A 13,187-nucleotide genomic window follows, 5' to 3' on the forward strand; every position below is an offset into this window, starting at 1 on the left:
GCTAACATAGCACAGAAAATCACCCAGACAATCTCCTCACCCCACACTTAAAATTGTGCAATGTCCTCAATGCACACTAAAAATAATAAGAGGGTAAAAGAGACTCCCTGGTAGGCCAAAGGCCGAAGCATTAGCAGCTCACGGGATACTCAGACTTCTCCCACGTATGATCCCTTGTGCGGGTACCTCACACTCAGTTTCAAACACATGCTCGCTTTTGCATACTTCCAGTGGCTTTGACTCCATGCTCTTACTCCTACAAAACAAAATAACACTACAAAAATAATACAATAAGACAAAAATCAAAAATAAAAAGAAAGCAGTAAAGCTGGGTTGCCTCCCAATAAGCGCCTAATTTAAAGTCGCGGCATGACTTGAACCAATTTTTGTCTCCAACTTGAACTTATGAATTGTACCCCTAACATGGCATCCAGTCTGTGGCTATGCACCTTTGGTGGGGCTACAAAGATAACCAGGCCAAGTAATAAATTTTTCACTCTGCACTTCTCGGCCTTTAGATGAGGAATGTAATTTTTGCTTTTTGGCACAACAAATTCAAGAATATAGGTACTCTTATACTCACCCTTTGACTCCCTCATAGGCTCAGATGGCTCGATTAAAATCTTACTATCTAAACATAATGTGAAAAAATGATTGGAATGAGGTCTAATGCACCCTAACTCATGAATTTTACTACCATTTGCATCCCCATATTTACACACACTCAAGTCTCCCAAAGTAATGTTATCTACTCCCTCACATGACTCTAGAGTACTCTTCTCAATATTGGCATCCTCAAGAAAAACATGGTCTAGTGATTGGTATTCTCGTTTTAGCTCCTCAATTTGGTCTAGAAGATTTTTTCAGCTTCACACAACTCATTATTAATTTGTTGGGCGTTACACGCATCAACCTTTGTGCTCAAATCTGCATCTAAGTTATGTACAACCAAGCCAAAATTATCAATTTTATGTGCAAGTTCATCTCTCTCCTTAGACCAGTCATTCACCAATTTTGTTAGAAGACAACGACGTTCCTCGTATTCCCTTAATCGTGAATATTCTTCCCAATACCAACCTTTACTCCCATATTCAAATTCAGCCTCCCAGAGTTCAGGTCATGACAAGCCCAAAAAGACGGGCCATAAAAGTCTTCCGTCAACCAAGCGTCTTCATCGATAACCTTACCTCTGGATATTTCATCCTCGGATGTCATGTTGAGAGAACTAGAAACACACTAAGAGAATGATCAAAATTGTTATAAAAATAAAAATATTTACAAAAAGAGAAGAAAAAAAATTAAAACTTGTAAAGATAAAAGTAAAAGTCTAATGTAGAAAAATAGTTAATTTCTAAGTCCCCGACAACGGCGCCACAAACTTGTTGCGGCCAAATGCTCACGTAAGTGCACGCGGTCGTCAAGTAATAAAGTGACTAAAAGTCGGATGTCGATCCCACGAGGACTTGTGATTAACTATTAACTAAATTAGACTATCCTGATTGTCTAAACAAGAATTAAACCTAGGAGTATTTGATTCTAAACTAATTAAAATAAAGAAATATATATAATGAACTTTTAACAGAGAGAAAGAGCAGATTTTTATGATATCAATGTAATGAAAACGATCTAGGGTTATGGGCTATCTAACATTCTATTGTATTCTTCAATTGAATTGACTAACTAATTTATCTAGTTTATTGGTTGACAGGGTTAATATTGCTCATAAGAATCTGTCGAGTCCTTACTCGCCTATTCAAGCTAACCTAACGCCTATATGTCTATGGAATTAGAATCAACAAGAACGCATTTATAATTCCTGTAAATTAACCAAGCAAGGCAATTAGGTATATGTCTATCCTAACCGCGAATCCGTTCCCCGAGGCCAGGTTCAAGAACTTGCTCTACTCAATCCTATATGCAATCTAGAATTCCCACTTTCGAGTTCAACTCTAGATTCGTAGATAGTATTCAATTGGTGATCAAGCAATTAAATAATTAAGCGCAGGATTGAATAAATAAACCAATATGATAAACTAAGAAATCAAAATCAATATCCGAATAACAATAGTCATGAAAGAACCACAACCCTAGAACGTGAAGTTTAGCTCCACATAGACATGGTAGCAAAATAACAAATCATACAAAGAAACATAAAAAGACTAAGTTGGATGGAAGAAAAGATGAAACCCGGCCTCCACGGCTGCTCTGTGCTCTTCCTTCATCAAAAATTATGTAAAAATTGTATTTAGGACTATTTATAGGTGTAGGATAGAAGCCTAGGTGAAATAACCAAATCCAAAACCAAAATGGAGACAAAATAACTTCAGAACTAGACCCGGGCATCGCAGCGTGAAACGCCTAAACTTTCTCGCGTCTCTGCCTTTAACGCAAGGAAATAATCTCGCCTCCCCTGCTTCTTTGCCTCTTCACGTTATTCCTTAGGTGTTTGCAGTCAAGTATAAATATTTGTGTTTCATGTCTTCTGTTTCCTCCACGTACCCTTTTCCCAAGGTATAATGAGTTACTTTCCTTTCTTTATTTTTGTTTTTACTTCATCCTATAATTGTCCCATAATGTCCAGTCATTAGATACTCATGATCTAATCATTAGTGTATCAAATACACTGCACAATCTTTACTTTGCTCCAATTTTATCTCTAAAGTACCTACACATAAAATAAACTCAATTAAGCACATATATAATACAATTTAGCATTAGAGCACCTAAATATGAGGTAAGTAATGCACTAAAAATATATAATTATAGCCAAACATTACCTATTCAAGCTAACCTAACACCTATATGTCTATGGAGTTAGAATCAACAAGAACGCATTTATATTTCCTGTATTTCAACCAAGCAAGGCAATTAGGTATATGTCTATCCTAACCACGAATCCGTTCCCCGATGCCCAGGTTCAAGAACTTACTCTACTCAATCTTATATGCAATCTAGGATTCCCACTTTCGAGTTCAACTCTAGATTCGTAGATAGTATTCAATTGGTGATCAAGCAATCAAATAATTAAGTGCAGGATTGAATAAATAAACCAATATGATAAACTAAGAAATCAAAATCAGTATTCGAATAACAATAGTCATAAAAGAACCACACCCCTAGAACGTAAAGTTTAGCTCCACATAGACATGGTAGCAAAACAACAAATCATACAAAGAAACATAAAAATTACTGAGTTTGTGGAAGAAAAGATGAAACCCGGCCTCCACGGCGGTTCTGTGCTTGTGTTTTACTCTCAAAAACGTCCTCTTCCTCAAAGTGGTATTTTAGGATGTATTTATATGACCTAGGGTTGATGAGGGGCGGAATTCTTCAATCCAACTTCGGATGGGAGAGCTGGAATCCGTGTTTGCCTTCGCGTCTAGACGCGGACTTTGACGCGGATCCGCGTCTGCCTTGGCGTCTAGACGCGGACTTTGACGCGGATCCAGCTTTTGAGATTCTTCCATTTCGCGAACCGTTCCGTGCCTTTGCTTCGCTTCACTGTTTTGTGCCTTAACTTTTCTCTTTTTTCGCGTCCGACTTCGTGCCACGCACGAGAATAGACGAGCTACCACTCCTTTAATTTCTTCTTTTTGTGTCGAATTGTCATCTTTTGATCATTTAGCATCCAAACTCGTTCCTACACATAAGAAACACATAATGAGTATATTTCACTTCGAAAATCATGTAATCTCCCGCGACACACACAAATATTAATATGCAAATATACTAAAAAATATGCACTTTTCATCATTTATCACCAAACATCAAACTGTGATACTTTGAGGCTCATTCGAGCAGGATTCTCAACCAAAGTCTTGGAAGCTATATGATCCTTAATTGTGCGTCGTGAAGTGTGATATAAGTAAATGGCACATATTATAAACGTTAAACAAAGTTTGACAATCATATTGCAATCTTCATTAACGAACAACGATAATTAATAAGTTTTTTGATATGTAGAAAATAATAAAATGTGTGTACACTGCAAAGATGCAAAAGTACAATATCGTTAAAACACTTGGGAGCTCGAAATATTGGGGTAGCAAAAATTAATTTTTTAGGATTTTTATTTTGCAGTTTCTTCTCTTATTGAATCAGCTATATAGGAACTACTCATTATCTTTAGAAATTTACACTTTTACTATATAACTCAAATATAATTTTTAATATAATATTTATGTGATTTAAAAAAAATAATACTCATTGAGATAGGGTACACACGCAATGCACGTATTCTAAGACTAATATACCAAAAGCGCCTTTAGTTTCTTTGTAGTCTTAAAGTTTTCTTTATCATTCATATAAATATTTCACTAAGGATAAAATGAGACACTAAAAGTAACACAATTTAGATTTCGAGAGTCAATCTTGTCAATTTTGATCGCAAATTCGGACATAGAAACTTCAAATTTCTGAAACAAAATTTACTTTTTGGAAACTACATAAAAAGTACTACAAGTCACAATAATTAACAATTTAAAATATACAAAAGGCATATAAAAAAAAATTACGGTCAGAGAACAACTCGTTTGACTCTCGAATCGGGTGGGATTATTAAATAAAATTTGCACTATTGATCCTTCTGCTTACACTTCATAATTAATGGATTATTAGCTGTCAAATCTTTATCTATGTGTTATATTAAATTTATATTGTAACTCCATTTTTGAGGTCTATATAGTTCTAAAAACAATCTGAATATAAGGTATTTATTATGTAACGGGACCATAACCAATTAAAGGTTCAACAGGGAATATATCACAAGGATCACAATCAGAACTTATAATAATTGAGGAATCAAAAGTGCCTCGACAGTGTAATTATCCCTAAAATGTAATTGTCAAAAGCTCATACTAAGATTTATGAGCTCTCTTCTTACGAGGTTTTTCAGATCAAATACATGAGTAGGAAACAAGGAATTGAGAAAAAGGAAAAGAAAAAGAGATTAGAAAGTCAAGGAGTGGTATTCTATATTGCACTTTGCAAAGAAAAAGCAAGCACATAAACTTAGCATTTCAACTGGGGTAAAATGTCATCAATTAGCCACCTTGCAATCAAACTGTAGGCTTTCTCTGTCAAATTGACTCCATCCCAACTGATGTAAGTACTAGGGTCTGCACAAACTGGGACTCCTGGAAATCCACACTGTCTCTTTGCATCATAATTATAATAACCTCCTTCTCCACAGCAAGCTTTTCGCAGAGAGTTTTGGTCAAATCCTGTATTTTTCGATTAAGAAACTTTGTTAACCAACATACATGAATGTGGTTTTATTCTTATTTCCATTTTTTTCCCTAAGATTGAGTGAGACATGATATCTTTTTTACAAGCAGATAAGCATAAATGACAATGGCAATGTTTGAAGGACTAACCATGATTCACGGTATGTTGCAGAAGCCACTGATAGGCATTGTAGTAATCACCATAGATGAGTGTTACATTCGGATTCTTTTTTTTCAAGTCTTCGATGGCTTGTTGCAGATGCTCATTGTAGGATATCGCCAAATTATTTAAATCTTTCAAGCAATGGTTTTCATCATATGCCATAGAGTTGTTGGTCAAGAATGTTGTTAAGGTCATCGGGAGACAACCAATGGGGAAATTGCCAGGAATAAAAATTCGAATAGCGCCAAAACCAATAACTGTCTGAAAGATGCAATCAATTTATCAGCAAACAAAATCATGGAAGAAAAAGACCAGAAATCGAAAGCGTATAACAAAGTCCCTCTGTGCATTTCATACATTACCACCCTATGATTGAACTATAGGCTTCAACTGCTTATGTTTGAAAACATGTAGTGCCATCAAATTCATGAAGTCATGTGTATGATGAGTTATTTAAACATCTTCTGTACAAAACACAAAATAAAATCATGTCACTCAAAAAGACTTTTATTGGAGACGACTTACAAAAGGATATTTTGTCTGAGGAGAATAATTCTCTCACAACAAAGTCAAAACTAGTTTTTCTAAAACTAAATTCAAACACTTATGTAAGCAAAATCAAATCTAAGCAAAATAAAAGGAGAATGTTTTGTTTTCTGTCCAAACTTGGTGGAAGTAGATATAAGGGTGGTAATCCTCCTTCTCATCTCTCTCTCTCTCTCTCTCTCTCTCTCTCTCTCTCTCTCTCTCTCTCTCTCTCTCTCTCTCTCTCTCTCCTTCATTTTTATTATAAATTCTCTTTAAAACTAAAAAAAGAGACATAGGATAACTCACATTAACAGCTTCTACAATATTTTGAACAACTTCTGGCACCATATTTCTCAAATCTTCCATTGTTTTACCTTGAGTTAAGCCGTAAAAGAACTCATTTCCTCCAATTTCTCCAACCAGGAAGAGAGAACTCTTAAGATACTCTGAGCAGTCTAGCAACAACAATTATAGAAGAGCATAAGAAGAAAGATAAAAAATGATAGTCAATGCGACTTTCTTTTAGCGTATTAGTTGTGGTCAAAGAATGCATAGTCTTTTGCAATAGTTTTCCGAAATGTGAAGAAGAAAATTAATTACCATAATGGCAAGTGTACTGGAAATGTGAAGACATCCAACCAAGTTGCATGTCCAATGAACCATTGCCGAGTGGATTATAAATTTTCTTCTCTGCTAGGACTCCGGCTTGTAAAGCAGTAGCTCCGATTACTGCAAAATTTGCACCATGTGCAAAATTTGCATTTTGATCCATGTAAGGATTTAGCAGAGGAAGACCAGATTCGAGTGCTGTAAATCAAAAGAATACAAATTAATTCCTTACTGGAAACAAGAAAGAGAAGTGCAACATACAAGTAAATGTGTAAATCCTTCAAGAAGTTATTAATGATTACCCATTCCACTTTATTTTTGCCTTCTGCATCCATCAATTGGTTATAAATAGGTAAAGCGTGAGTGTATAAAGATAAATGAGAAGAAAATTTATAGACTTTCCTAAAAATCTGTCTTTATAACACTACTTTTGTGGTTTGAGATATAATGCTTTTGCATCTAGAGGATATATAGGGTGTGAAAACAAGGAGTTCATCCGCTTTCAATGAGTGGTAATTCAAATTGCGATTGCAAAGCATCCGCTTCTGCAAAACAACTCTCATACACTCACTTTCTTCAAAATAGACTAATTTTTTTTCACTTGAATTACTTCAATGCCTGTGTAGCATCTTCAACTTTTTAACTTAAGAAAATGTCCTAAGAGAGATTCTTGATGGAAGACTATACTCAAGATTCCATTACTAAGGGGTTGGATCTAAGGTTGAAGACACAAATACCTTCAACAAAAAGGGTAATAAATCATAATGAATTTGATGGATCATTTCAAGTTCAGTTCGTTGATCAAACTTCGGCGTTTGACAAAAATATAAGGCATTTGAGAGCAATAACTAGCGATGTCAAATGAGCGGGTTGATCAACCTTCGGCAGGTCAAAACAGATTAGAATGGTAAACGAGTCAATAAACCCGATCTGAATTTGCTTGAATCAAACTGTGAGTCAAGATGAATCGAATAACTGGTCATAATACACCATCCAACATGACACAACATTCTCTCCTTTACTATTTTTCTTTTTGAAAGAAAACGTGAATGCTAATGTGTTAGTTTAAATGCTTTTTATTTACATAATTCTCAATATTCAAACTTGATTTTGCTTATTTGGGTTTGGGCTACATCTTGACCCTTTAGATTATTTAATTTAAGCTGCTTTAACAAATAATTTGATGGATCATTTCAGGTTCAGTTCGCGAATAAGACAAACGGGTCATAATCTAACCCATTTGAATTGAGCAGATTACTAAAAAATTAAGTTGTTTTTGCTGCCTCTGGCAACAAACTACAGTTTCTTTATATTATATGCTCCTATTGTACCTTCCTCCATTCATGGGCAGCCTTCCCTAAAGCGTAGCTTAGGCCCCAAATTTGTGGGGGTCCCAATTTTTTTGTTATACTTAATAGGCTATATATAAGTTTACAAAAAAATTATGTAAAGTGATAAGGTATGATTTCTTACTCAACAAATATAGAGAAGAAGGATTTGCAATTGCTATGATTTCTGCCAAAGCAATAGCATTTGAAATGAATATTGAACACGAATTTCGTAAGAAACTGATGATAGACTATAATTACGTATTTTAGTCGCTTATTACACTCTAACTTAATGCACTTTAATTGAGTTTGAGCTTTAATCGCTAGTGTTTTGCACTAATTGTGTGTTTTATGCCTTGTAGGAGTGATTCCGAGCTATGTAGATGTTATGGAATGAATTCAAGTGATTTGGAGCTTTGAAGTCTGAGTAAAAGCTTAAGGAATTAAGCCGGGATTGTGTTCGGGGATCAACGGATGATAGTTAAGAACGAACGAAGAATCGAGTAGGCATATTGCGCACTGTCTAGTAAAATGCACATAATTTTTCGCCAGAACTCCATTTTATCTCCACAATATATGGTTGAAAAGCTAATTCAAAGGTATACAACTTTCATGTTTTACGTTTTTCCAAATTCCAAACAAAACAGGGTGAAAAATGTGCGACAAGTCCGCAGTCAGATCCGCGGCCGCGGACAGAACACTATGCAAAATCCGCGGCCGCGGACGTCCTGACCTGGAGAAGTGTCCTTTTTCGCGTAGGAGAAGGTATAATTGTTCGGGGGAAAACGGTATTTTGAGCACCTTTGACATACTTTTGACATAATTTAGACGTAAGGAGGCTAAGAAGACCAGAGATTCGACCTAAGGAGACAAGAACACACTAGGAACAAGGCAGAGGATTCTTCTACGAGCTTTTCATTTCCTTCTTCCTATTTCCATTATTAGTTATGAATTCTAGTATTGTAGTTATGCATAATATTATGAATAGCTAATTTGTTATCTAGGGTTTTGATGGAACCTATTGGAGGATGATTTTCCCGTTACGTTAATATAGTTTTGCCGTAGTATTTTCTCTATTTGTTCAACTACATTATTATTGTGGTTGGTTGAAGAGCTCTCAATCGACTGTGCGTATTTAGTGTGTATTACTCGGGAGAGAGTGCATATTTAGGTAGTTGTTGAACAACATCACTCCTAACATATATGAGGGATCAATACAGAGGGTTTAAAGGTAGGATTAGGGATAACGAAACCTTGGGTGCGATCCGAGTGAGCCGTACTTAATGCCAGCTAGCGTAATTCGGGAGAATATGTCTAGTAAATTGTGGTAATTACTCGGGAGAGAGTTACGACAGTCAGAGCGCTCATGATCGATAGAGAATACTTAGGCGAATTTATAGAAAACGTAGCGGGAAGGATTCCGACAATAGGGGAAATCATAACTCTAGACCTGTTTAATCTTGTCTTTAACCCTTAGTATCTTTAGTTGTTAATTTACTATTTTAATTTGTTAGTTAATTAGTTAAACACAAGAATCTTAATATTTATAAGTTAGGAATTGTTCAAGCTTGTCTTCTTGGTGATATTGAACAACTGTAGCTAAGCCTTAGTTCTCTGTGGGATTCGACTCCGGACTTGTAAACCGGATTATATTTGCAACGACCGCTTAGTCCTTTTTATAAGGCATAGTTGGGCGTGATCAAATTTTGGTGCCGTTGCTAGGGAACTAACGGTGTAGCTGTAGCTAAGCCTTAGTTCTCTGTGGGATTCGACTCCGGACTTGTAAACCGGATTATATTTGCAACGACCGCTTAGTCCTTTTTATAAGGCATAGTTGGGCGTGATCAGAAACATGTAAATATACATACATACATACATATATATATATATATATATATATATATATATATATATATATATATATATATATATATGAAGAAACAATTTGATGAAAATATTGAAAATGAAATCTCAAAATCTCTCGAAGAGTCTTTTAGAGTTAATTACTTTTATACATAGTAGCCAACAAGGCTATTTTTTCACTTCATAATAGATTTGAACAATTCGAAGCATATGAATATATTTTTGTTTCTCTATTTAGCAGTAAAAAACTGAGATCACTAGATGATGGAAATTTGAAAAGTATTGCCGTAATCTTGAATGTTCCTTAAAGCATAATAATCAATCAGATATTGATGGTTTAGATTTATGGTCTAAATTAAAAGTGTTAAGAAAAATAGTACAATTAGAAGATAAAGTTTATTTGACATACTCAATTAAATAAGAAGATTTGGTTCTTTTCCAAATGTCTATATAGCTTATATTATAATGTTATTAACTCATGTGCTTTAGCGGAAAAAAGTTTTTCAAAATTAAAATTGATAAAATCTTACCTAAGATCAACAATGTATCATGAGATGTTAAATTGATTAGCTTTATTGTCAATTGAGAAAGACTTATTAGGAGACGTTGATTAAAAGAAAATTATAAATTTGCATCTAAAAAATAGACTTTAATTAAAAAATAAAAATAAAAAATTATTTTAAAAAAAAGTTAAAACCCCTTATAAAAATAGGCTTTACGCCACAAATTCGTCCGACCGCCCCTGGCTCCATCTATTTGTTTTTTTTTTCTTTCAAAAAAAGATAGGATGATAAAAAGATAAGTTGCATATACTAAAGGTGCAAAATGCAAAGAATAATTCTTTTAACTTTTAGTGGTCTATTCCTAGCCACCCTTAACCACTTTCAACCCATCCCCCTACCCAGCAATCCCGATCCACCCCCCAACCCCCAACCCCAACCACCACCAAAGTCGTAAAAGTTTTCCGGGTAACTCTTTCCGAGAAAAATAGAAAACTGAAGCATAAGTAGCTAAAGAAGAAAACCTCCTTTTGATAGAAATCAATAGTCTATTTAGAAATAAGAACTTGTAGCGTACCTATGAAATCAATGATAAGCATGCCATCAGAAGCGCGGCCAGTTCCTTTCTTGAAGAAATTTTCACCATAAGGAAGCTTTGCAAATGGAGAAACAGATCCCCAAATGCTTAGTCTGATGAAATTCCCTGTATCTGAAAGTGAGTCACCCAGCTGATATATCTTATCCAATCCACACTTGCTTAGTGCTGGAATTTGAAGCATTAGTTGAGCATCACTTTTCTCGAAACATTGTTGAACAACTAAGAAACTCATAAGCACTTGAATCAATAATGCCATTGCCCAACTCTTTCACTCAGATACGGTAGCACAACTGAACAAAGATTTTCCTATAAGCATATGGAATAGTTGGATTCACCTACCTCTGGAAAGTGGGATCCAATTTCATTTTCTATGTTTCTACTTTCTATTATATTCCATTGATTTCAACAGTAACCTAGTTGTCATTATCTGATTGGCTTTGATGGAGGATTTTGAATATTTTAAGAGGGTGAATCATTGAATAAGTTGCCGTCTTTGAATTTTGGGGCACAAGCACTTACGGTTCGAAGACAACTTATGGTTGAATTAGTTATGCTGTGATTAGTTATTCTAGAATTATTTTGTATTGACGGTTTGGTCATGGTATATCGTATTAATTTTAAAATTATCAATTTTACTGCTTTATCATGGAATTACTATTTCACCCTCTTGCAGATACAAGTTATCCCGATACTATTTTTAATTCTGTAATTACTTATCCCAAGATTAGTAACCAAACAAGGGATACGACGATACTAAATTTTTACCCCAGAATTATTTTTGCTTATCCATCGTAATCGTACCACTGACCCTTATAGAAATCGACATGAACAAAATAAAAAATTACTTTGACGGTCACATTTTACGTATACTGTTCCTTTTTATATTATAATTAGTTTGTTCCGAAAAAAAGTTATATATTTTATAGTTAGTACTGCATAATTTAATTCTACATGTTTTATTTTATACTTAATGAAACAAATTAAGGTAAAATATATGTCCACTTTTTGTTTAAGATCCCAATTTTTTTTTTAAAAAAGTTCTTTTTTTCTTAAATATATTGTTCATTCATACACTATCACATATAGAATGAATGGAGGGAGCAATTTTTTTTTTTCCTCCTGGAAGTGGCGTTGCTATGTGATTTGATTAGTTTCAACAGGCTAGTTATCGATCGGAAAAACTTCGAAACATAATTTTGCGAAATTACTGTATCTTTGGTTTAGTAATAATTTTCAATAAATATTTTTTTAAAAAGAACAAAAACAACGCATCAATCAAACATTATAATGTTGAACATTAAACCAAAATGGTTTTTGGAACCAAAAAAAATATAAAGGTAAGGTTTCGGAAAGGTAAATACTTACCCGCATTGAATGTTTACACCCATTCTTCTATAAATAAATGACATATGTCATTTTATTTAACCATAATTCTTAGTATATAACCATAGTTAACTATCATATATTTTTCACATGATTTTAAATAATAGTACAAAAAATACTTAATAGTCTTGCAATTCTTTATTATGTTCCTTATGTTAATGTCAACTTGAACCAGAGGCAAGTTACTGAAAACACAATAAATCAATTGGGAAAAACTCAAGGTTTTTAGCTATCTGTAGACGTTCATTTGTTCAAAAATTGTTCCATAGGTTATACGACAAAACAAAAATATAATTTATTAGGATTTATTGATAAGGAAAAAAAAGAGAGGAGGCAACTACTTTTCTTTCCTGGTACTTTCATGTGTTCAATGAAAAACTCACATTTATTGAAGTTATATTTGTAATTAGTGTTTCTTACTCCTAAGGAAAAAGTGATCTATGCTTACTTGCAAACCTTGTCTCCCAAAATATATTCTTAGTTGACTTTTTGGCATAATACGGTAGAGTAGTACTGTACATTAATTTTGCAATTGCAATCATTGAAAAAGTAAAGTTCAGCTTCTTGTTAAATCAGCAATGAAGTGTGAAACCAATACTAGAAGAAAAACTGAGGGAAATAAAAGATAGAAATGTGATGGAAACCCTAAATTTTATCACGGTGCCTTATTAGATATATTCCGTCTTTAAAATTTTTATTATTTAAAAATAGAACACCTAATAAACTTTAGTTTGTTGTTTGTTTATGGTTAACTTAATTAAATTGGGTGTAAACCCCCGATACAGGTGTTTTGCTCAAAAGATACTAATTACTTTGTAAGCGAAAACAATCAAAATGAATCAAAGGTAAATCCTAACCAATCATAATTAATACTGAATCAAGAATTAAAGCAACAAGACAACCATTTTCATTTAAGCAATACTCAGGAAGCTTTATTGATTGGAGAAATTAACCCTGCCCCTCCTTGGAGAGGTTCAAGGATTACAGATT

General features: G+C 34.1%; 1 protein-coding gene across 1 annotated transcript; it reads right to left on the bottom strand.

Moving 5' to 3' along the window:
• Window positions 1-4,759: 4,759 nt before the first annotated feature.
• Window positions 4,760-11,370, bottom strand: LOC109240320 (GDSL esterase/lipase At5g03980-like). The gene is made up of 5 exons (XM_019406944.1): window positions 10,794-11,370; window positions 6,517-6,723; window positions 6,223-6,371; window positions 5,376-5,649; window positions 4,760-5,222 (listed from the first exon to the last, which is right to left on the bottom strand). Exons 1-5 carry the CDS (start codon window positions 11,068-11,070, stop codon window positions 5,011-5,013), a joined length of 1,119 nt encoding a protein of 372 aa, XP_019262489.1. The 5' UTR covers window positions 11,071-11,370; the 3' UTR covers window positions 4,760-5,010.
• Between the last annotated feature and the right edge of the window lie 1,817 nt (window positions 11,371-13,187).

Source organism: Nicotiana attenuata, unplaced genomic scaffold, assembly GCF_001879085.1.
Source record: "Nicotiana attenuata strain UT unplaced genomic scaffold, NIATTr2, whole genome shotgun sequence".
Classification (NCBI taxonomy): domain Eukaryota; kingdom Viridiplantae; phylum Streptophyta; class Magnoliopsida; order Solanales; family Solanaceae; genus Nicotiana; species Nicotiana attenuata.